The 25,047-nt window shown below is 53.9% G+C and overlaps 1 protein-coding gene across 1 annotated transcript in view; it reads right to left on the reverse strand.

Annotated features, from left to right (window-relative positions):
- The window catches only part of LOC141091667 (1-phosphatidylinositol 4,5-bisphosphate phosphodiesterase gamma-1-like), a 189,775-nt gene that overhangs the window by 144,885 nt on the left and 19,843 nt on the right, over positions 1–25,047 (reverse strand). The window contains exons 2-4 of the mRNA XM_073577350.1: positions 19,769–19,918; positions 17,677–17,770; positions 14,893–14,940 (exon numbers count right to left, since the gene is read on the reverse strand). Coding sequence (XP_073433451.1) covers positions 14,893–14,940; positions 17,677–17,770; positions 19,769–19,918 — 292 coding nt within the window. The remainder of the gene's footprint in view (positions 1–14,892; positions 14,941–17,676; positions 17,771–19,768; positions 19,919–25,047) is intronic.

Consider the following 25,047-nt stretch of genomic DNA (forward strand, 5'->3'; position numbering starts at 1 on the left):
CCATATGGGAATAAACATGCGAGAAATAGGAGGAAACCACTATGGCTATATAGTGCAGCAAGGGGCGCAATAAGAGATAAAAATAAAGCATTTAGAGAATTAAAGCAATTAGGTAGTGATGAGGCATTAACTAAAGACAGAAGATTAAATAAATTCTGTAAAAAGCAAATCAAAGCAGCAAAGATTGAGACAGAGAGACTCATTGCCAGAGAAAGTAAAAATAATCCCAAAATATTCTTTAACTACATAAATAGTAAGAAACTAAAAAATGATAGTGTTGGCCCCCTTAAAAATAGTCTGGGTGAAATGGTGGACGAGGATGAGGAAAAAGCCAATATGCTAAATGACTTTTTTTCAACAGTATTTACACAGGAAAATCCCATGATGGATATCATGATCAGTGATAAAAATTCTCCATTAAATGTCACCTGCTTAACCCAGCAGGAAGTACGGCGGCATCTAAGAATCACTAAAATTGACAAATCCCCGGGCCTGGATGGGATACACCCCCGAGTACTGCAGGAATTAAGCACAGTCATAGATAGACCATTATTTTTAATCTTTAAAGATTCCATTATAACAGGGTCTGTACCACAGGACTGGAGTATAGCAAATGTGGTGCCAATATTCAAAAAGGGGACAAAAACTGAACTTGGAAATTATAGGCCAGTAAGTTTAACTTCAACTGTGGGTATAATCCTGGAGGGTTTTCTAAGAGATACTATACTGGAGTATCTGGAGAAGAATAACCTCATGACCCAATATCAACATGGGTTTACAAGGGACCGTTCCTGTCAGACTAATCTGATAAGCTTTTCTGAAGAGGTAAGTCCAGGACTGGACCAAGGGAATGCAGTGGACGAGGTGTACATGGACTTTTCAAAAGCTTTTGATACGGTGCCACACAAAAGGTTGATACATAAAATGAGAACAATGGGGATAGGGGAAAATATGTGTAATTGGGTTAAGAGCTGGCTCAGGGATAGGAAACAAAGGGTGGTTATTAATAGAGCACACTCGGACTGGGTCACGGTTAGCAGTGGGGTACCACAGGGGTCAGTTTTGGGCCCGCTTCTTTTTAACATATTTATTAATGACCTTGTTGGGGGCATAGAGAGTAGAATTTCAATATTTGCAGATGACACTAAACTCTGCAGAGTAATCAATACAGAGGAAGACAATTTTATATTACAGGAGGATTTATGTAAACTAGAAGCTTGGGCTGATAAATGGCAAATGAGCTTTAATGGGGATAAATGTAAGGTCATGCACTTGGGTAGAACGAACAAGATGCATAATTATGTGCTTAATGGTAAAACACTGGGCAAAACAGTCACTGAAAAAGACCTGGGTGTATGGGTGCACGACAAACTCACATTTAGTGGCCAGCGTCAGGCAGCTGCTGCAAAGGCAAATAAAATAATGGGATGCATTAAAAGAGGCATAGATGCTCATGAGAAGAACATAATTTTACCTCTATATAAGTCACTAGTGCGACCACACTTAGAATACTGTGTACAGTTCTGGTTTCCGGTGTATAAGAAAGACATAGCTGAACTGGAGCGGGTGCAGAGAAGAGCGACCAAGGTTATTAGGGAACTAGGGGGTCTGCAATACCAAGACAGGTTATTACACCTGGGGTTATTCTTAGGGGTGATCTTATTACAATGTATAAATATATGCGGGGACAGTACAAAGACCTAATGATCTTTTTACTCTTAGACCTGTGACGGGGACAAGGGGGCATCCTCTACGTCTGGAGGAAAGAAGGTTTAAGCATACTCACAGACGCGGATTCCTTACTGTAAGAGCAGTGAGACTATGGAACTCTCTGCCATATGATGTTGTAATGAGTGATTCCCTACTAACATTTAAGAAGGGACTGGATGCCTTTCTTGAAAAGTATAATATTACAGGGGATATACACTAGTTTCCTTGATATTGCGTTGATCCAGGGAGTTAGTCTGATTGCCGTAAGTGGAGTCGGGAAGGAATTTTTTTCCCCAATGTGAAGCTTACTGTTTGCCACATGGGGTTTTTTGCCTTCCTCTAGATCAACATGTTAGGGCAAGTTAGGATAGGATATGGGTTGAACTAGATGGACTTAAAGTCTCCCTTCAACCTTAATAACTATGTTACTATGTTGCATTATGCATCATTACATATTTACGCTTTGGTACATCTAATAGTATAGTTTCTATATGTATGTTCTAACTGACAATCGGTGACATCTATGGCCAATTTGGGCATATTATAATTATTTCATCAATATGTGCCCTTTCTTGGCCCTGTGTATAAATGTGGGTTCTACACTGGTGGTCATACATCGGTCATTTTTTTGCGTTCCATCTTGCACCACTATTCTGCTCTTATGGAGGCTTACAGCTCATGGACACTTGTTTCTGTAGTTATAACATGTATACACTTCTTGTTGTATTGTCAGCGCTGCGCTTCAGCTGGACGTCTTCATTATAAGCTCTTTACAGGCGCGTGCTACCAATATTATTCTCATGGAGTTTACAATGTGCTGTGTATATACCATCAGGGTTTCAGCGTTCTCATACGTATATATTACCCAGTTTTCTGCCAAAACATTCTTTTCAATTTTTAAATGTATCTATTGCGCATTATTAGCGGTTCTAGCGCTTTCATATCTATTATTCAGCTTAGGCCTCTTTCACACTTCAGTTTTTTTGCATCAGTTCAAATCCGCCAAAAAGTCAGACAAGCGGATCCGTTCTTAACTGATGTCAACGGATGGCACAGGATCCGTTTTCAGACGGATCCTGCAAACGAGGAAGTTTAAAGGAAATGCTGTCCGGGAAGGAGAGAGAGAGGGAGAGGGAGAGGGAGAGGGAGAGGGAGAGGGAGAGAATTTTTTTTTTTTGTCCGGCACCCAGAAAGAATTTCGGGTTAAATCAGTGTCTGGAGGATCCGCCAGAGAAAGAAACGTTACAAGCTCCGTTTTGAAATCTTTGAGGATGGTAACGGACAGCAACTTTTGGCGGATCCTCAAAAAAAACGGATGCAACGGACAGCAATCCGTCACAATCAGCCATTAATGCAAGTCAATGGGGAAAAAAACGGATCCTCAAAAAAAATTGAGGATCCGTTTTTTTTCAAAACCTGGCGGATTGTGACTGATTGTAAAAAACGGAAGTGTGAAAGAGGCCTTAGACCTAAGTGATGGCCGCTATACAATGTGCACATCTACATTTGCTTGCCAGATTTACTCATTTAGGCTATTTTATATCTTGGCCTTAATATATTTTTTTCCTTTTTCCATTTGGCATCTCTGTCAGATTTTATTTTTTGTTTTTTATTTTTTGATTATTTTTGGATGTGTCTTATGTGTTTCTGTGCCACCAATAGGATTATCAGATGATATTGTTTATCTAAGTATTTGCTTATTAGTCCTGAGTCATTTTCCCAGATTTGGCGTTATTTCTAAGTGTAAAAAATATCTTTAAATACTATCTCTATGACCTCTCAATCATTCTTGGTATGTCTGGCTGTAATGTTCTATTGAATCAAAAAGGTCTTCTACCATTGTTGATTATATGTCTGTGTATCCTTCTCTTTGCAAACTCTGTTTGACTGGCCCATGCCCTCTTCTTGTATAGCACAAATGCGCTCACTGCGATAGAGCTTGATTATGTGGTCTGCGCATGCGCTGCCTGACGGGCTCACATCTTCCCCTGTTACAGGGTAAATGCTTTTACTATGATAAGACGCCTGCGCAGGCGCCGATTGTTTGATCTAGCGCATGCGCTGTGTGACAAGATGTGAATGCGACGTCTGTGTAAGCGCCTACTATTGGATCTAGCGCATGCGCTGTGTAACAAACTTGCCCAGCTTTATCAACAGCTTTGGAGATGTGGACAAGATGGCCGCGGCCGCGCGATATCCCTGGCGTTTTAATGCAGTAAGGCTCTCTTAAATGTAATTATGCTGCATATGTGCTCTCTGCATAAATACAATTGGCACACACTGATGTTCAGCGCTTTATCCTCCCTTAAGAAAGCCACTTGGGTAGTGGCGATACGCGTGGGGTGTGCTCCCCCACCATTCCATCCCACACCGGCACCAGGCACTTTATTTCTCTTCATGCACCTTCATGCTCTCAGGAGCCTTGATCGATCTGGCCGCCAATCTTCTTTCTCTGCTGGGAATATGCTGTGATTGCTGCATTTATTGCGTGGCACATAGGCCTTTTTATGCAGGATTAGTGTTGCATTTTTTGCATGGTGCTGTGAGCAGCCTTACTGATAGTGTGCAGGTCTCTTTATCATGTATATGATATTGTGTCATTATTTATCGTTGTATACTAAGTGTATGGAGTGCACGTTGCTTTAATACATGTGTTCCTACCTGTGGGATTTTGAATGTGGGAGGGTCATTGTATCATAACCATATGACATGACTGCTTTGCATTTCTTGTATGTTTTTATGGGTCTAGTGTTGTTCATGTCTCTGCCTTTTCTGATGAATAAAATTATTTTTCTCTACTATATGATTTATAAGTGTGGTGTTCCCTTTTTATGGGCAAGTCGCTGTTGCTCCTCATAGTCTGTTGTTGGGTCTCAGTCATCGTTGTACGTGCTGATCCTCTCGTCTGAGTGAGCGCTTTCAAGGGACTAGATGTCATTAGACGACTCCATTCAATTACTCTGACTAAATATAACAGTGAAGATGAACAGGACTTTTCACATGAGCAGTCTCCAGGATTTGGTGGCAGATATCACAATGAGCCAGCACTGCCCCCAGCACGGTCTCCCACTAAGCATTTGGTGACGCTCCTTCCAGCGCTGTGACATACTCATCCCAGCACTCTGTAACCCTCTACAGCGCTCTGTCACACTCCTCCCAGCACTCTGTAACTCTTCCCAGAGCGGCAACAAATGGGGAAGCCCTCAATGCTGTCATATTCCTCCCCACACTCTGTAACTATCCCAGCGCTCTGTCACACCCGTGCACCCCCCAGCTCTGTCACACTCCTCCCAGCACTCTGTAACCCTCCACAGGGCTCTGTCACACTCGTGCACCCCCCAGCTCTGTCACACTCCTCCCAGCACTCTGCAACCCTCCACAGTGCTCTGTCACACCCGTGCACCCCCCAGCTCTGTCACACTCCTCCCAGCACTCTGTAACCCTCCACAGGGCTCTGTCACACTCGTGCACCCCCCAGCTCTGTCACACTCCTCCCAGCACTCTGTAACCCTCCCCAGTGCTCTGTCACACCCGTGCACCCCCCAGCTCTGTCACACTCCTCCCAGCACTCTGTAACCTCCACAGTGCTCTGTCACATCCGTGCACCCCCCAGCTCTGTCACACTCCTCCCAGCACTCTGTAACCTCCACAGCGCTCTGTCACACCCGTGCACCCCCCAGCTCTGTCACACTCCTCCCAGCACTCTGTAACCTCCACAGTGCTCTGTCACACCCGTGCACCCCCCAGCTCTGTCACACTCCTCCCAGCACTCTGTAACCTCCACAGCGCTCTGTCACACCCGTGCACCCCCCAGCTCTGTCACACTCCTCCCAGCACTCTGTAACCCTCCCCAGTGCTCTGTCACACCCGTGCACCCCCCAGCTCTGTCACACTCCTCCCAGCACTCTGTAACCTCCACAGTGCTCTGTCACACCCGTGCACCCCCCAGCTCTGTCACACTCCTCCCAGCACTCTGTAACCCTCCACAGGACTCTGTCACACCCGTGCACCCCCCAGCTCTGTCACACTCCTCCCAGCACTCTGTTAGCTCCACAGGGCTCTGTCTCACTCGTGCACCCCCCAGCTCTGTCACACTCCTCCCAGCACTCTGTAGCCTCCACAGGACTCTGTCACACCCGTGCACCCCCCAGCTCTGTTACACTCCTCCCAGCACTCTGTAACCCTCCACAGGACTCTGTCACACCCGTGCACCCCCCAGCTCTGTCACACTCCTCCCAGCACTCTGTAACCTCCACAGGACTCTGTCACACTCGTGCACCCCCCAGCTCTGTCACACTCCTCCCAGCACTCTGTAACCTCCACAGTGCTCTGTCACATCCGTGCACCCCCCAGCTCTGTCACACTCCTCCCAGCACTCTGTAACCTCCACAGCGCTCTGTCACACCCGTGCACCCCCCAGCTCTGTCACACTCCTCCCAGCACTCTGTAACCTCCACAGTGCTCTGTCACACCCGTGCACCCCCCAGCTCTGTCACACTCCTCCCAGCACTCTGTAACCTCCACAGTGCTCTGTCACACCCGTGCACCCCCCAGCTCTGTCACACTCCTCCCAGCACTCTGTAACCTCCACAGCGCTCTGTCACACCCGTGCACCCCCCAGCTCTGTCACACTCCTCCCAGCACTCTGTAACCCTCCCCAGTGCTCTGTCACACCCGTGCACCCCCCAGCTCTGTCACACTCCTCCCAGCACTCTGTAACCTCCACAGTGCTCTGTCACACCCGTGCACCCCCCAGCTCTGTCACACTCCTCCCAGCACTCTGTAACCCTCCACAGGACTCTGTCACACCCGTGCACCCCCCAGCTCTGTCACACTCCTCCCAGCACTCTGTTAGCTCCACAGGGCTCTGTCTCACTCGTGCACCCCCCAGCTCTGTCACACTCCTCCCAGCACTCTGTAACCTCCACAGGACTCTGTCACACCCGTGCACCCCCCAGCTCTGTTACACTCCTCCCAGCACTCTGTAACCCTCCCCAGTGCTCTGTCACACCCGTGCACCCCCCAGCTCTGTCACACTCCTCCCAGCACTCTGTAACCTCCACAGGACTCTGTCACACTTGTGCACCCCCCAGCTCTGTCACACTCCTCCCAGCACTCTGTAACCCTCCCCAGTGTTCTGTCACACCCGTGCACCCCCCAGCTCTGTCACACTCCTCCCAGCACTCTGTAACCCTCCCCAGTGCTCTGTCACACCCGTGCACCCCCCAGCTCTGTCACACTCCTCCCAGCACTCTGTAACCTCCACAGGGCTCTGTCACACTCCTCCCAGCACTCTGTAACCCTCCCCAGAGCTGTCACACCCGTGCACCCCCCAGCGCTCTGTCATACTCTTCCCGCACTTTGTAACCTCCTCAGCACTCTGTCACAGCTGTGCACCCTCCAGCGCTCTGTAACCTACACAGCGCTCTGTCACATCAGTGCACCCTGCAGCGCTCTGTCACACTCCTCCCAGCACTCTGTAACTCTTCCCAGAGCGGCAATAAATGGGGAAGCCCTCAATGCTGTCATATTCCTCCCCACACTCTGTAACTATCCCAGTGCTCTGTCACACCCGTGCAGCTCCCCAGCGCTCTGCTATACTCCTCTCACACTCTGTAACCCTCCACAGGACTCTGTCACATCCGTGCACCCCCCAGCTCTGTCACACTCCTCCCAGCACTCTGTAACCCTCCCCAGTGCTCTGTCACACCCGTGCACCCCCCAGCTCTGTCACACTCCTCCCAGCACTATGTAACCCTCCACAGGGCTCTGTCACACCCGTGCACCCCCCAGCTCTGTCACACTCCTCCCAGCACTCTGTAACCCTCCCCAGTGCTCTGTCACACCCGTGCACCCCCCAGCTCTGTCACACTCCTCCCAGCACTCTGTAACCTCCACAGGGCTCTGTCACACCCGTGCACCCCCCAGCTCTGTCACACTCCTCCCAGCACTCTGTAACCCTCCCCAGTGCTCTGTCACACTCCTGCACCCCCCAACTTTCTGTCATAATCCTTCCCACACTCTTTAACCATCCCAGCGCTGTCACCCCTGTGCAGCCCCTCACCATTCTGTCATACTCCTCCCGCACTCTGTAACCCTCCCCAGCACTCTGTAACCCTCTCCAGTGCTCTGTCACACCAGTGCACCCCCCAGCTCTGTCACACTCCTCCCAGCACTCTGTAACCCTCCCCAGTGCTCTGTCACACCCGTGCACCCCCCAGCTCTGTCACACTCCTCCCAGCACTCTGTAACCTCCACAGGGCTCTGTCACACTCCTCCCAGCACTCTGTAACCCTCCCCAGAGCTGTCACACCCGTGCACCCCCCAGCGCTCTGTCATACTCTTCCCGCACTTTGTAACCTCCTCAGCACTCTGTCACAGCTGTGCACCCCCCAGCGCTCTGTCATACTCTTCCCGCACTTTGTAACCTACACAGCGCTCTGTCACATCAGTGCACCCTGCAGCGCTCTGTCACACTCCTCCCAGCACTCTGTAACTCTTCCCAGAGCGGCAATAAATGGGGAAGCCCTCAATGCTGTCATATTCCTCCCCACACTCTGTAACTATCCCAGTGCTCTGTCACACCCGTGCAGCCACCAGCGCTCTGCTATACTCCTCTCACACTCTGTAACCCTCCACAGGACTCTGTCACATCCGTGCACCCCCCCGCTCTGTCACACTCCTCCCAGCACTCTGTAACCCTCCCCAGTGCTCTGTCACACCCGTGCACCCCCCAGCTCTGTCACACTCCTCCCAGCACTATGTAACCCTCCACAGGGCTCTGTCACACCCGTGCACCCCCCAGCTCTGTCACACTCCTCCCAGCACTCTGTAACCCTCCCCAGTGCTCTGTCATACCCGTGCACCCCCCAGCTCTGTCACACTCCTCCCAGCACTCTGTAACCTCCACAGGGCTCTGTCACACCCGTGCACCCCCCAGCTCTGTCACACTCCTCCCAGCACTCTGTAACCCTCCCCAGTGCTCTGTCACACTCCTGCACCCCCCAACTTTATGTCATAATCCTTCCCACACTCTTTAACCATCCCAGCGCTGTCACCCCTGTGCAGCCCCTCACCATTCTGTCATACTCCTCCCGCACTCTGTAACCCTCCCCAGCACTCTGTAACCCTCTCCAGTGCTCTGTCACACCAGTGCACCCCCCAGCTCTGTCACACTCCTCCCAGCACTCTGTAACCTCCACAGGACTCTGTCACACTTGTGCACCCCCCAGCTCTGTCACACTCCTCCCAGCACTCTGTAACCCACCCCAGAGCTGTCACACCTGTGCACCCCCCAGCGCTCTGTCATACTCTTCCCGCACTTTGTAACCTCCTCAGCACTCTGTCACAGCTGTGCACCCTCCAGCGCTCTGTAACCTACACAGCGCTCTGTCACATCAGTGCACCCTGCAGCGCTCTGTCACACTCCTCCCAGCACTCTGTAACCCTCCCCAGTGCTCTGTCACACCCGTGCACCCCCCAGCTCTGTCACACTCCTCCCAGCACTCTGTAACCTCCACAGGACTCTGTCACACTTGTGCACCCCCCAGCTCTGTCACACTCCTCCCAGCACTCTGTAACCCTCCCCAGTGTTCTGTCACACCCGTGCACCCCCCAGCTCTGTCACACTCCTCCCAGCACTCTGTAACCCTCCCCAGTGCTCTGTCACACCCGTGCACCCCCCAGCTCTGTCACACTCCTCCCAGCACTCTGTAACCTCCACAGGGCTCTGTCACACTCCTCCCAGCACTCTGTAACCCTCCCCAGAGCTGTCACACCCGTGCACCCCCCAGCGCTCTGTCATACTCTTCCCGCACTTTGTAACCTCCTCAGCACTCTGTCACAGCTGTGCACCCTCCAGCGCTCTGTAACCTACACAGCGCTCTGTCACATCAGTGCACCCTGCAGCGCTCTGTCACACTCCTCCCAGCACTCTGTAACTCTTCCCAGAGCGGCAATAAATGGGGAAGCCCTCAATGCTGTCATATTCCTCCCCACACTCTGTAACTATCCCAGTGCTCTGTCACACCCGTGCAGCTCCCCAGCGCTCTGCTATACTCCTCTCACACTCTGTAACCCTCCACAGGACTCTGTCACATCCGTGCACCCCCCAGCTCTGTCACACTCCTCCCAGCACTCTGTAACCCTCCCCAGTGCTCTGTCACACCCGTGCACCCCCCAGCTCTGTCACACTCCTCCCAGCACTATGTAACCCTCCACAGGGCTCTGTCACACCCGTGCACCCCCCAGCTCTGTCACACTCCTCCCAGCACTCTGTAACCCTCCCCAGTGCTCTGTCACACCCGTGCACCCCCCAGCTCTGTCACACTCCTCCCAGCACTCTGTAACCTCCACAGGGCTCTGTCACACCCGTGCACCCCCCAGCTCTGTCACACTCCTCCCAGCACTCTGTAACCCTCCCCAGTGCTCTGTCACACTCCTGCACCCCCCAACTTTCTGTCATAATCCTTCCCACACTCTTTAACCATCCCAGCGCTGTCACCCCTGTGCAGCCCCTCACCATTCTGTCATACTCCTCCCGCACTCTGTAACCCTCTCCAGTGCTCTGTCACACCAGTGCACCCCCCAGCTCTGTCACACTCCTCCCAGCACTCTGTAACCCTCCCCAGTGCTCTGTCACACCCGTGCACCCCCCAGCTCTGTCACACTCCTCCCAGCACTCTGTAACCTCCACAGGGCTCTGTCACACTCCTCCCAGCACTCTGTAACCCTCCCCAGAGCTGTCACACCCGTGCACCCCCCAGCGCTCTGTCATACTCTTCCCGCACTTTGTAACCTCCTCAGCACTCTGTCACAGCTGTGCACCCTCCAGCGCTCTGTAACCTACACAGCGCTCTGTCACATCAGTGCACCCTGCAGCGCTCTGTCACACTCCTCCCAGCACTCTGTAACTCTTCCCAGAGCGGCAATAAATGGGGAAGCCCTCAATGCTGTCATATTCCTCCCCACACTCTGTAACTATCCCAGTGCTCTGTCACACCCGTGCAGCCACCAGCGCTCTGCTATACTCCTCTCACACTCTGTAACCCTCCACAGGACTCTGTCACATCCGTGCACCCCCCCGCTCTGTCACACTCCTCCCAGCACTCTGTAACCCTCCCCAGTGCTCTGTCACACCCGTGCACCCCCCAGCTCTGTCACACTCCTCCCAGCACTATGTAACCCTCCACAGGGCTCTGTCACACCCGTGCACCCCCCAGCTCTGTCACACTCCTCCCAGCACTCTGTAACCCTCCCCAGTGCTCTGTCATACCCGTGCACCCCCCAGCTCTGTCACACTCCTCCCAGCACTCTGTAACCTCCACAGGGCTCTGTCACACCCGTGCACCCCCCAGCTCTGTCACACTCCTCCCAGCACTCTGTAACCCTCCCCAGTGCTCTGTCACACTCCTGCACCCCCCAACTTTCTGTCATAATCCTTCCCACACTCTTTAACCATCCCAGCGCTGTCACCCCTGTGCAGCCCCTCACCATTCTGTCATACTCCTCCCGCACTCTGTAACCCTCCCCAGCACTCTGTAACCCTCTCCAGTGCTCTGTCACACCAGTGCACCCCCCAGCTCTGTCACACTCCTCCCAGCACTCTGTAACCTCCACAGGACTCTGTCACACTTGTGCACCCCCCAGCTCTGTCACACTCCTCCCAGCACTCTGTAACCCACCCCAGAGCTGTCACACCTGTGCACCCCCCAGCGCTCTGTCATACTCTTCCCGCACTTTGTAACCTCCTCAGCACTCTGTCACAGCTGTGCACCCTCCAGCGCTCTGTAACCTACACAGCGCTCTGTCACATCAGTGCACCCTGCAGCGCTCTGTCACACTCCTCCCAGCACTCTGTAACCTCCACAGCGCTGTCACACCCGTGCACCCCCCCAGCACTCTGTCATACTCCTCCCACACTCTGTAACCTCCTCAGCACTGTGTCACAACTGTGCACCCTCCAGCGCTCTGTAACCTCCACAGCGCTGTCACACCAGTGCACCCACCAGCGCTCTGTCACATCAGTGCACTCTCCAGCGCTCTGTCACACTCCTCCCAGCATTCTGTAACCCTCCCCAGTGCTCTGTCACAATCGTGCACCCCCCAGCTCTGTCACACTCCTCCCAGCACTCTGTAACCCTCCCCAGTGCTCTGTCACACTTGTGCACCCCCCAGCATTCTGTAACCCTCCCCAGTGCTCTGTCACACCGGTGCACCCCCCAGCTCTGTCACACTCCTCCCAGCACTCTGTAACCCTCCCCAGTGCTCTGTCACACTTGTGCACCCCCCAGCATTCTGTAACCCTCCCCAGTGCTCTGTCACACCGGTGCACCCCCCAGCTCTGTCACACTCCTCCCAGCACTTTGTAACCCTCCACAGGGCTCTGTCACAATCGTGCACCCCCCAGCTCTGTCACACTCCTCCCAGCACTTTGTAACCCTCCACAGGGCTCTGTCACACCCGTGCACCCCCCCAGCTCTGTCACACTCCTCCCAGCACTCTGTAACCTCCACAGTGCTCTGTCACAATCGTGCACCCCCCAGCTCTGTCACACTCCTCCCAGCACTTTGTAACCCTCCACAGGGCTCTGTCACACCCGTGCACCCCCCAGCTCTGTCACACTCCTCCCAGCACTTTGTAACCCTCCACAGGGCTCTGTCACACCCGTGCACCCCCCCAGCTCTGTCACACTCCTCCCAGCACTCTGTAACCTCCACAGGGCTCTGTCACACCCGTGCACCCCCAGCTCTGTTACACTCCTCCCAGCACTCTGTAACCTCCACAGGACTCTGTCACACTTGTGCACCCCCCAGCTCTGTCACACTCCTCCCAGCACTTTGTAACCCTCCACAGGACTCTGTCACACTCCTCCCAGCACTCTGTAACCTCCACAGGGCTCTGTCACACCCGTGCACCCCCAGCTCTGTTACACTCCTCCCAGCACTCTGTAACCTCCACAGGGCTCTGTCACACCCGTGCACCCCCCAGCTCTGTCACACTCCTCCCAGCACTTTGTAACCCTCCACAGGACTCTGTCACAATCGTGCACCCCCCAGCTCTGTCACACTCCTCCCAGCACTCTGTAACCTCCACAGGGCTCTGTCACACCCGTGCACCCCCAGCTCTGTTACACTCCTCCCAGCACTCTGTAACCTCCACAGGACTCTGTCACACTTGTGCACCCCCCAGCTCTGTCACACTCCTCCCAGCACTCTGTAACCCTCCCCAGTGCTCTGTCACACCCGTGCACCCCCCAGCTCTGTCACACTCCTCCCAGCACTCTGTAACCCTCCCCAGTGCTCTGTCACACCCGTGCACCCCCCCAGCTCTGTCACACTCCTCCCAGCACTCTGTAACCCTCCCCAGTGCTCTGTCACACCCGTGCACCCCCCAGCTATGTCACACTCCTCCCAGCACTTTGTAACCCTCCACAGGGCTCTGTCACACCCGTGCACCCCCCCAGCTCTGTCACACTCCTCCCAGCACTTTGTAACCCTCCACAGGGCTCTGTCACACCCGTGCACCCCCCAGCTCTGTCACACTCCTCCCAGCACTCTGTAACCTCCACAGGGCTCTGTCACACCCGTGCACCCCCAGCTCTGTCACACTCCTCCCAGCACTCTGTAACCTCCACAGGACTGTCACACTTGTGCACCCCCCAGCTCTGTCACACTCCTCCCAGCACTCTGTAACCCTCCCCAGTGCTCTGTCACACCCGTGCACCCCCCAGCTCTGTCATACTCCTCCCGCACTCTGTAACCCTCCCCAGCACTCTGTCACACCAATGCAGCCCCTCAGCGCTCTGTCACACTCCTCCCAGCACTCTGTAACCCTCCCCAGAGCTGTCACACCCATGCACCCCCCAGCACTCTGTCATACTCTTCCCGCACTTTGTAACCTCCTCAGCACTCTGTCACAGCTGTGCACCCTCCAGCGCTCTGTAACCTTCACAGCGCTCTGTCACATCAGTGCACCCTCCAGCGCTCTGTCACACTCCTCCTAGCACTCTGCAACCTCCCCAGCACTCTGTCACAGCTGTGCACCCCCCAGCGCTCTGTAACCTCCACAGCGCTGTCACACCAGTGCACCCACCAGCGCTCTGTCACATCAGTGCACCCTCCAGCGCTCTGTCACAACTATGCACCCTGCAGCGCTCTGTCACACTCCTCCCAGCACTCTGTAACCCTCCACAGAGCTCTGTCACAACAATGCACCCCCCACCGCTCTGTCATACTCCTTCCAGCACTCTGTAACTCTTCCCAGAGCAGCAACAAATGGGGAACCCCTCAATGCCGTCATATTCTTCTCACACTCTGTAACTATCCCAGCGCTCTGTCACACCCGTGCAGCTCCCCAGCGCTCTGCCATTCTCCTCTCACACTCTGTAACCCTTCACAGGACTCTGTCACACCCGTGCCCCCTGCAGCACTCTGTCATACTCCTCCCAGCACTCTGTAACCCTTCCCAGCGCTGTCACACCCGTGCACCCCCCCCAGCGCTCTGTCACACTCCTCCCAGCACTCTGTACCCCTCTCCAGCGCTCTGTCACACTCCTCCCAGCACTCTGTAACCTCCCCAGCACTCTGTCACACTCCTCCCAGCACTCTGTAACCTCCCCAGCACTCTGTCACACTCCTCCCAGCACTCTGTACCCCTCCCCAGCGCTCTGTCACACTCCTCCCAGCACTCTGTACCCCTCCCCAGCACTCTGTCACACTCCTCCCAGCACTCTGTACCCCTCCCCAGCGCTCTGTCACACTCCTCCCAGCACTCTGTAACCTCCCCAGCACTCTGTCACACTCCTCCCAGCACTCTGTAACCTCCCCAGCACTCTGTCACACTCCTCCCAGCACTCTGTAACCTCCCCAGCACTCTGTCACACCCGTGCACCCCCCAGCTCTGTCATACTTCTCCCAGCACTCTGTAACCCTCCCCAGCGCTCTGTCACACACGTGCACCCTCCAGCGCTATGTCTTTCCCCACCTTGGTATTTGCAGTATTTTATATATCACGTTATCTTATAAGAACAGCCATACTGATAACAATATGGGGCAATAGGATTTGGGCTTGCGAAAGATTTTTCATTTTTAGAGGGGTTTCATAAGCTCTTTAGCCTTTAGCTACTAACCCAAGCCTTGCTGAGTCTGGTGCTAAAAAATAATGTAAAGAAACGATTCCTACCTGCCGTCCTTGGCCCGGTCTATTGCCTCAAACAGCTTCCTCAGCCACCTGCAAACGAGAAACGGGACAGAAGTCAACATGGATGATGCACACTATAACTCCCATGATGCAGCGCAGCAGGGCATCAAACCCGCAGGGAATGGAAGGGTGATGTTTGAAGTCAGCTGAATTATGAATGCAGCTCTGGCTATGCAGATGTCTATGGAAGGTAGCATGGCTGTAACCAGTACTGGTGGCGGCACTGCTGGGAAGGTGCGGAGGGGTAGCGTGCGGTAGATATTGCAGATCACTGGGTCCAGGCACTCAGGCTGCTGCACAGTATTGCTGTGCGTTATGTTGAGCCGGGGTGGTTATAGGGGCGTGGCCTTGTGTTTAGCAGCGCCGCTCTAGGGGCGTGGCCATAGTAATCATGGGAGGGTTTAAGATGGGGCAAGCAAGCATGGCGCAAGTCTTCACCTGCGGCAGCAGATGCTTCACAGCAGGACATAGGAGAGACAGAAATATGCCATGTGCAGGTGTATGGGGCCCGGAAATAACAAGGGCCACTTTAACAGCGACCCGGCTAATAAATGCATCAAAAACATATTTGAGGGCGTCAGTGGGCGCAAGGAGACATATAATCTGTCGGCAAATAGACTTTAGTAAGGGCCACAAACTGTTCGCCCCAAGGGACCCCTGCAAGAATCAATGTGAACCCGTGGACAGAAGCCCCAGCGCCGCTCCCCTGCTCCATTTCCAGTGTTTGCTGCAGAAGGGACGAGAGCAAATATTTATCTGCTACGAGAACCCGGGACGCAGGAGAACGAAAAAACTGAAATGTCGAGGGTCCGGAGCAAAACGGGGGGGGGGGGGGATCCAGAAAGAACGACCCCCAACATATTAACAGCAGTGATTGTTCTCTACACACAGGAGAAGACGCCAGCGCTGCTGAGCCGTGTGTCTAATCCTATCCTGTGTGATACTGGCTGCTGAGCCGTGTATCTAATCCTCTCCTGTGTGATACTGACTGCTGAGCCATGTGTCTAATCCTCTCCTGTGTGATACTGACTGCTGAGCCGTGTATCTAATCCTCTCCTGTGTGATACTGACTGCTGAGCCGTGTATCTAATCCTCTCCTGTGTGATACTGACTGCTGAGCCGTGTATCTAATCCCTCCTGTGTGATACTGACTGCTGAGCTGTGTATCTAATCCTATCCTGTGTGATACTGTCTGCTGAGTGATGTGTCTAATCCTATCCTGTGTGATACTGTCTGCTGAGCTGTGTATCTAATCCTATCCTGTGTGATACTGTCTGCTGAGCCGTGTATCTAATCCTCTCCTGTGTGATACTGACTGCTGAGCCGTGTATCTAATCCCTCCTGTGTGATACTGACTGCTGAGCTGTGTATCTAATCCTATCCTGTGTGATACTGTCTGCTGAGTGATGTGTCTAATCCTATCCTGTGTGATACTGTCTGCTGAGCTGTGTATCTAATCCTATCCTGTGTGATACTGTCTGCTGAGCTGTGTATCTAATCCTCTCCTGTGTGATACTGACTGCTGAGCCGTGTATCTAATCCTCTCCTGTGTGATACTGACTGCTGAGCCGTGTATCTAATCCCTCCTGTGTGATACTGACTGCTGAGCTGTGTATCTAATCCTATCCTGTGTGATACTGTCTGCTGAGCCGTGTATCTAATCCTATCCTGTATGATACTGTCTGCTGAGCTGTGTATCTAATCCTATCCTGTGTGATACTGACTGCTGAGCCGTGTGTCTAATCCTTTCCTGTGTGATACTGACTGCTGAGCTGTGTATCTAATCCTATCCTGTGTGATACTGTCTGCTGAGTGATGTGTCTAATCCTATCCTGTGTGATACTGACTGCTGAGCTGTGTATCTAATCCTATCCTGTGTGATACTGTCTGCTGAGTGATGTGTCTAATCCTATCCTGTGTGATACTGTCTGCTGAGCCATGTATCTAATCTTATCCTGTGTGATACTGACTGCTGAGTCGTGTATCTAATCCTATCCTGTGTGATACTGACTGCTGAGCTGTGTATCTAATCCTATCCTGTGTGATACTGACTGCTGAGCTGTGTATCTAATCCTCTCCTGTGTGATACTGTCTGCTTAGCCATGTATCTAATCCTCTCCTGTGTGATACTGTCTGCTGAGCCGTGTATCTAATCCTCTCCTATATGATACTGACTGCTGAGCTGTGTATCTAATCCTCTCCTGTGTGATACTGACTGCTGAGCTGTGTATCTAATCCTCTCCTGTGTGATACTGACTGCTGAGCTGTGTATCTAATCCTCTCCTGTATGATACTGACTGCTGAGCTGTGTATCTAATCCTCTCCTGTGTGATACTGACTGCTGAGCTGTGTATCTAATCCTATCCTGTGTGATACTGACTGCTGAGCTGTGTATCTAATCCTCTCCTGTGTGATACTGTCTGCTTAGCCATGTATCTAATCCTCTCCTGTGTGATACTGTCTGCTGAGCCGTGTATCTAATCCTCTCCTGTATGATACTGACTGCTGAGCTGTGTATCTAATCCTCTCCTGTATGATACTGACTGCTGAGCTGTGTATCTAATCCTCTCCTGTGTGATACTGACTGCTGAGCTGTGTATCTAATCCTCTCCTGTGTGATACTGACTGCTGAGCTGTGTATCTAATCCTCTCCTGTGTGATACTGATTGCTGAGCCCTGCATCTAATCCCATGTGAGATACAGTATCCGATGCAGCACTATGCCCGCACCCTATAGCTCTGCAGGGGTCGTGCTTCGGTTACCCACCTCTCCACCTGCAGGGGGCTGGGTGACTTCAGGGTGTCTCTTTGCGCCCAGCTCAGGCCGCCGATCCACAGCGTCACCTCCTCTTCACTGAAAGCTGCAGGGACAGATGGGGTCAATGCATGTAAACCCTGTATAGGGGCAGATCTGGTCTGCGGCATGGGGGGGCGTTACATCTATGATACATCGGTGAGCCTGACATCCATTACTGTGTGTCCACGCGGCCCCCAACACCGGCTGCAAATGTAGGTAGGTACACAGTATATGTGCCATATGGGGCCCCTGAGAAGAGGGGCCCATTCAGGACAGACCTTTCCCGCAGTATGTGTGTCTTTAGTGTAGCATCTCCACAATCCCAGCTCGGAGGACGGGAGCACAGTCAGAGGGTCAATACAGCCTATTGCTCCCTGTTATCAGCCATAAGGCTCATGTTACTGATAATGTAACAGAGGGGGCAGCGGAGCGATGGCCGACAACCACGTTCTCCCGGTGAAGCGGCCGCCATAGAAGACTCCGGGAAGAGAAGATTTCTGGTATCGGCAATGGAAGCAAATTTCATACAAAAGATTAACATGAAGTTTTGGAATTTTTCAGAAACTTGTTGATGCCCCCCCCAATAATACTGTATTTATCCAGCAGGCCCCCCAATAATATATAACCAGCAGCCCCCCCAATAATATATACCCAGCAGGACCATCCCCCTCAGTAATATATACCCAGCAGGCCCATCCCCCCAATTATAAATACCCAGCAGGCCCATCCCCCAATTATATATACCCAGCAGGCCCACCCCCCAATATTATATACCCAGCAGGCCCACCCTCCCAATATTATATACCCAGCAGGCCCACCCCCCCCAATATTATATACCCAGCAGGCCCACCCCCCAATATTATATACCCAGCAGGCCCACCCCCCAATAATATATACCCAGCAGGACCATCCCCCTCAGTAATATATACCCAGTAGGCCCATCCCCCCAATTATATATACCCAGCAGGCCCATCCCCCAATTATATATACCCAGCAGGCCCACCCCCAATTATATATACCCAGCAGCCCCCCATAATATATACCCAGCAGCCCCCCCATAATATATACCCAGCAGGCCCACCCTCCCAATATTATATACCCAGCAGGCCCACCCCCCCAATATTATATACCCAGCAGGCCCACCCCCCCAATATTATATACCCAGCAAGCCCACCCCCCAATAATAAATAACCAGCAGCCCCCCCAATAATATATACCCAGCAGGACCATCCCCCTCAGTAATATATACCCAGCAGGCCCATCCCCCCAATTATATATACCCAGCAGGCCCATCCCCCAATTATATATACCCAGCAGGCCCACCCCCAATAATATATACCCAGCAGCCCCCCCATAATATATACCCAGCAGGCCCACCCCCCCAATAATATATACCCAGCAGGCCCACCCCCAATAATATATACCCAGCAGCCCCCCCATAATATATACCCAGCAGGCCCCCCCCCAATAATATATACCCAGCAGGCCCACCCCCAATAATATATACCCAGCAGCCCCCCCATAATATATACCCAGCAGGCCCATCCCCCCAGTAATATATACCCAGCAGGCCCATCCCCCCAATAATATATACCCAGCAGCCCCCCCATAATATATACACAGCAGGCCCATCCCCCCCGTAATATATACCCAGCAGGCCCATCCCCCCAATTATATATACACAGCAGGCCCATCCCCCGAATAATATATACCCAGCAGGCCCATCCCCCCAACTATATATATCCCGCAAGCAGGCCCATCCCCTCCAATAATATATACCCAACATGCCCCCCAATATTATATACCCAGCAGACCCCCCAATAATATATATCCAGCAGGACCATCCCCTCCAATAATATATACCCAACAAGCCCCCAATATTATATACCCAGCAGACCCCCCAATAATATATACCCAGCAGGCCCATCTGCTCCAATAATATATACCCAACATGCCCCCAATATTATATACCCAGCAGACCCCCCCAATAATATATACCTTGCAGCCCCCCAATAATATATACCCAGCAGGCCCATCCCCTTCCCTAGAATCGATCACCGACCGGCAACGCTGATGGTCTTTAATCTGAAGTCGGCTCCATACAGGATGATGAAGCAGAGGGAGGCGTCCACTTTTCGGGCGTCTTCTGGATACCTCTCAAAATCTCGGGAGTTCTTCCCAGGTCGAATCTCTTTAATCTCTCTGATATCAACTGGAAAAGAAAAAGAGGACGGACATTAAATAAGCGAAGAAAAGCGGCAGCCACTATGGCCACAGCGGTGAAGAGCACACCCTGCTGGGAGATGTAGTACTTCTATATAGAAGGCCACATCTTTCACAACGGCAGAGCAGACACTGATCCAGCAGCAGCCCAGAGGGGTCCTCATATGGGAACCTCATCAGAGACTGCAGACATCATGCAGGCTGCAGAGAGTCAGTACAGAAGACATAACAGAGTCAGCACTGGGTCCAAACAGTGGAGCTCCAAGTGAGAGGGAACAGGAGCGCGGCAGCGGAGCTCCAAGTGAGAGCGAACAGGAGCGCGGCAGCGGAGCTCCACCTGAGAGCGAACAGGAGCGCGGCAGCGGAGCTCCACCTGAGAGCGAACAGGAGCGCGGCAGCGGAGTTCCACCTGAGAGCGAACAGGAGCGCGGCAGCGGAGCTCCACCTGAGAGCGAACAGGAGCGCGGCAGCGGAGCTCCACCTGAGAGCGAACAGGAGCGCGGCAGCGGAGCTCCACCTGAGAGCGAACAGGAGCGCGGCAGCGGAGCTCCACCTGAGAGCGAACAGGAGCGCGGCAGCGGAGCTCCACCTGAGAGCGAACAGGAGCGCGGCAGCGGAGCTCCACCTGAGAGCGAACAGGAGCGCGGCAGCGGAGCTCCACCTGAGAGCGAACAGGAGCGCGGCAGCGGAGCTCCACCTGAGAGCGAACAGGAGCGCGGCAGCGGAGCTCCACCTGAGAGCGAACAGGAGCGCGGCAGCGGAGCTCCACCTGAGAGCGAACAGAAGCGCGGCAGCGGAGCACCACCTGAGAGGGAACAGGAGCGCGGCAGCGGAGCTCCACCTGAGAGGGAACAGGAGCGCGGCAGAGGAGCTCCATCTGAGAGCGAACAGGAGCGCGGCAGCGGAGCTCCACCTGAGAGCGAACAGGAGCGCGGCAGCGGAGCTACACCAGAGAGGGAACAGGAGCGCGGCAGCGGAGCTCCACCTGAGAGGGAACAGGAGCGCGGCAGCGGAGCTCCACCTGAGAGGGAACAGGAGCGCGGCAGCGGAGCTCCACCTGAGAGCGAACAGGAGCGCGCCAGCGGAGCTCCACCTGAGAGGGAACAGGAGCGCGACAGCGGAGCTCCACCTGAGAGCGAACAGGAGCGCGGCAGCGGAGCTCCACCTGAGAGCGAACAGGAGCGCGGCAGCGGAGCTCCACCTGAGAGCGAACAGGAGCGCGGCAGCGGAGCTCCACCTGAGAGCGAACAGGAGCGCGGCAGCGGAGCTCCACCTGAGAGCGAACAGGAGCGCGGCAGCGGAGCTCCACCTGAGAGCGAACAGGAGCGCGGCAGCGGAGCTCCACCTGAGAGCGAACAGGAGCGCGGCAGCGGAGCTCCACCTGAGAGGGAACAGGAGCGCGGCAGCGGAGCTCCACCTGAGAGGGAACAGGAGCGCGGCAGCGGAGCTCCACCTGAGAGGGAACAGGAGCGCGGCAGCGGAGCTCCACCTGAGAGCGAACAGGAGCGCGGCAGCGGAGCTCCACCAGAGAGGGAACAGGAGCGCGGCAGAGGAGCTCCATCTGAGAGCGAACAGGAGCGCGGCAGCGGAGCTCCACCTGAGAGGGAACAGGAGCGCGGCAGCGGAGCTCCACCTGAGAGGGAACAGGAGCGCGGCAGCGGAGCTCCACCTGAGAGGGAACAGGAGCGCAGCAGCGGAGCTCCACCTGAGAGGGAACAGGAGCGCGGCAGCGGAGCTCCACCTGAGAGCGAACAGGAGCGCGGCAGCGGAGCTCCACCTGAGAGGGAACAGGAGCGCGGCAGCGGAGATCCACCTGAGAGGGAACAGGAGCGCGGCAGCGGAGCTCCACCTGAGAGGGAACAGGAGCGCGGCAGCGGAGCTCCACCTGAGAGGGAACAGGAGCGCGGCAGCGGAGCTCCACCTGAGAGCGAACAGGAGCGCGGCAGCGGAGCTCCACCTGAGAGGGAACAGGAGCGCGGCAGCGGAGCTCCACCTGAGAGCGAACAGGAGCGCGGCAGCGGAGCTCCACCTGAGAGCGAACAGGAGCGCGGCAGCGGAGCTCCACCTGAGAGCGAACAGGAGCGCGGCAGCGGAGCTCCACCTGAGAGGGAACAGGAGCGCGGCAGCGGAGATCCACCTGAGAGGGAACAGGAGCGCGGCAGCGGAGCTCCACCTGAGAGGGAACAGGAGCGCAGCAGCGGAGCTCCACCTGAGAGGGAACAGGAGCGCGGCAGCGGAGCTCCACCTGAGAGGGAACAGGAGCGCGGCAGCGGAGCTCCACCTGAGAGCAAACAGGAGCGCGGCAGCGGAGCTCCACCTGAGAGCAAACAGGAGCGCGGCAGCGGAGCTCCACCTGAGAGCAAACAGGAGCGCGGCAGCGGAGATCCACCTGAGAGCGAAGAGGAGCGCAGCAGCGGAGATCCACCTGAGTGCGAACAGGAGCACGGCAGGGGAGCTCCACCTGAGAGAGAACAGGAGCGCGGCAGCGGAGCTCCACCTGAGAGGGAACAGGAGCGCAGCAGCGGAGCTCCACCTGAGAGGGAACAGGAGCGCAGCAGCGGAGCTCCACCTGAGAGGGAACAGGAGCGCGGCAGCGGAGCTCCACCTGAGAGGGAACAGGAGCGCGGCAGCGGAGATCCACCTGAGAGCGAAGAGGAGCGCAGCAGCGGATATCCACCTGAGAGCGAACAGGAGCGCGGCAGCGGAGCTCCACCTGAGAGAGAACAGGAGCGCGGCAGCGGAGCTCCACCAGAGAGGGAACAGGAGCGCGGCAGCGGAGCTCCACCAGAGAGGGAACAGGAGCGCAGCAGCGGAGCTCCACCTGAGAGGGAACAGGAGCGCGGCAGCGGAGCTCCACCTGAGAGGGAACAGGAGCGCGGCAGCGGAGCTCCACCTGAGAGCGAACAGGAGCGCGGCAGCGGAGCTCCACCTGAGAGCGAACAGGAGCGCGGCAGCGGAGCTCCACCTGAGAGCGAACAGGAGCGCGGCAGCGGAGATCCACCTGAGAGCGAACAGGAGCGCGGCAGCGGAGCTCCACCCGAGAGCGAACAGGAGCGCGGCTACGGAGCTCCACCTGAGAGCGAACAGGACGGGGACGGATTCATCACTGCATTGGCGAAAATTTTGTGTCCATTTTTCACCAAATTTTTCTTCTAAGGTTATGGCTATTTTGCAGCCAGTGTTCTCATCGTCTGTGTGAGGTTTTACCTGTCTGTCATTGTGGACACAGTTCTTGTATTCCAGATTATTGCGGCTGATTCATTATTTGCATTTTTTTTTTTTAACAACAGTAAGCAGGTTTTGTTTTTCAGTCTCCCCTCACCACCTGGAGTGATTTTTCTTTAGACATATTGTAGAGTTGCATGCCATGTTTTAAAGGATTATGCAACTTTCTGCTCTAAAAAAATAGCAAAATGGTAAAAAAAGACTATAAAGGAGCATCTTTGATTTTGTGAAAAATGTATCAAACCCGTGCATGCCGCACTGAAGGTGCAAAAAAATGCAATAAATACATCAAGACAAAGGAGAAAAGTTACTTAAAAAACATGGGGCCAACAAGAATAATTAGCTCTATAGAAAGGAGTAGAAAAAGCAAAGATGGGCATCGGAGAGAATAGTGGCGCCTGAGAGCTGACCGCAGCGCAGCACGGCTGTGTGTGAATGGAGTCCAGGCTCTAGAGCTTCTAGTAGGGAGAATGGGGTCTGCAGCTCTGGGTGTGAACAGAGACCAGAATCTGGGGTCTGCAGCTCTAGGTGTGAACAGAGGCCAGGATCTGGGGTCTGCAGCTCTGGGTGTGAACAGAGCCCAGAATCTGGGGTCTGCAGCTCTGGGTGTGAACAGAGCCCAGAATCTGGGGACTGCAGCTCTGGGTGTGAACAGAGCCCAGAATCTGGGGACTGCAGCTCTGGGTGTGAACAGAGCCCAGAATCTGGGGACTGCAGCTCTGGGTGTGAACAGAGCCCAGAATCTGGGATTTGCAGCTCTGAGTGTGAACAGAGCCCAGAATCTGGGGTTTGCAGTTCTGAGTGTGAACAGAGCCCAGAATCTGGGGACTGCAGCTTTGGGTGTGAACAGAGCCCAGAATCTGGGGTCTGCAGCTCTAGGTGTGAACAGAGGCCAGGATCTGGGGTCACACCTGGGCTGTACACAGACATCGGGGAGCGGAGACATTGGATCATCAGGGAACCTTGCAGGGACGCTGGAATAATTTTTCGTCAGCTTTTTCCACCCATGAATGTTTAATGCACAGATGATGGATGATAATGGACGCTCGCTCGTGTGCGCTCATCATGGGGTTGGTAGGATAATATTGTGTTTAAGGCTGTGTGCACATGGAATCATTTTTTAGCGTTTTTACCGGCAAAAACGCTTACAAGAAGCATCCCATTCATTTTCATGAATTCCGCACTTTTTGTGCATATTGATGCGGGGTTTTTTCCGCCAAAAAAAAAGCATTGCGGTAAAAAAACGCAGCATGCTCATTAATTTCGCGGAAAAATCCGCATTTCTAACTATATTCTATGAGACTGAGGACGCTTCGGAAAAACCGCGCGTTTCCTGGGAAGGAGTCTGGTTCTCCGTCAGTAATTTTCTGCATACGTGGGTAGATAGCCTGAGGGTGTGTGCACACAGAAAATTACTGACGGAGAACTGGACTCCTTCCCAGGAAACGCGCGGTTTTTCCGGAGCGTCCTCAGTCTCATAGAATATAGTTAGAAATGCGGATTTTTCCGCGAAATTAATGAGCATGCTGCGTTTTTTTACCGCAATGCATTTTTTTCGCGGAAAAACCCCGCATCAATATGCAGAAAAAGTGCGGAATTCATGAAAATGAATGGGATGCTTCTTGTAAGCGTTTTATTTGGTAAAAACGCTTAAAAAATGTGAAAACCCGCTGAGGTGTGCACATACACCTAGCAGATACAGACAAGCTGAGGAGCCCGTCTGCACATGCACCAGCTCTACAATCAGTGTCTATTTTGCAGCATTGTCTGGTCCTCCGCGTGCAGCCTGCAGTGTAAAGCATGGAGAGCTCCCTTGCAGTGGCTACATTCGGGGACGTGTATCTCTATTCTTCTAATGACCTCCTCGCTGGTTTCAGCCGGTGGATTTTCTTT

The sequence above is a fragment of the Dendrobates tinctorius genome, unplaced genomic scaffold, assembly GCF_039654945.1.
Source record: "Dendrobates tinctorius isolate UK_male_01 unplaced genomic scaffold, ASM3965494v1 ptg000055l, whole genome shotgun sequence".
NCBI classification, from domain to species: Eukaryota; Metazoa; Chordata; class Amphibia; order Anura; family Dendrobatidae; genus Dendrobates; species Dendrobates tinctorius.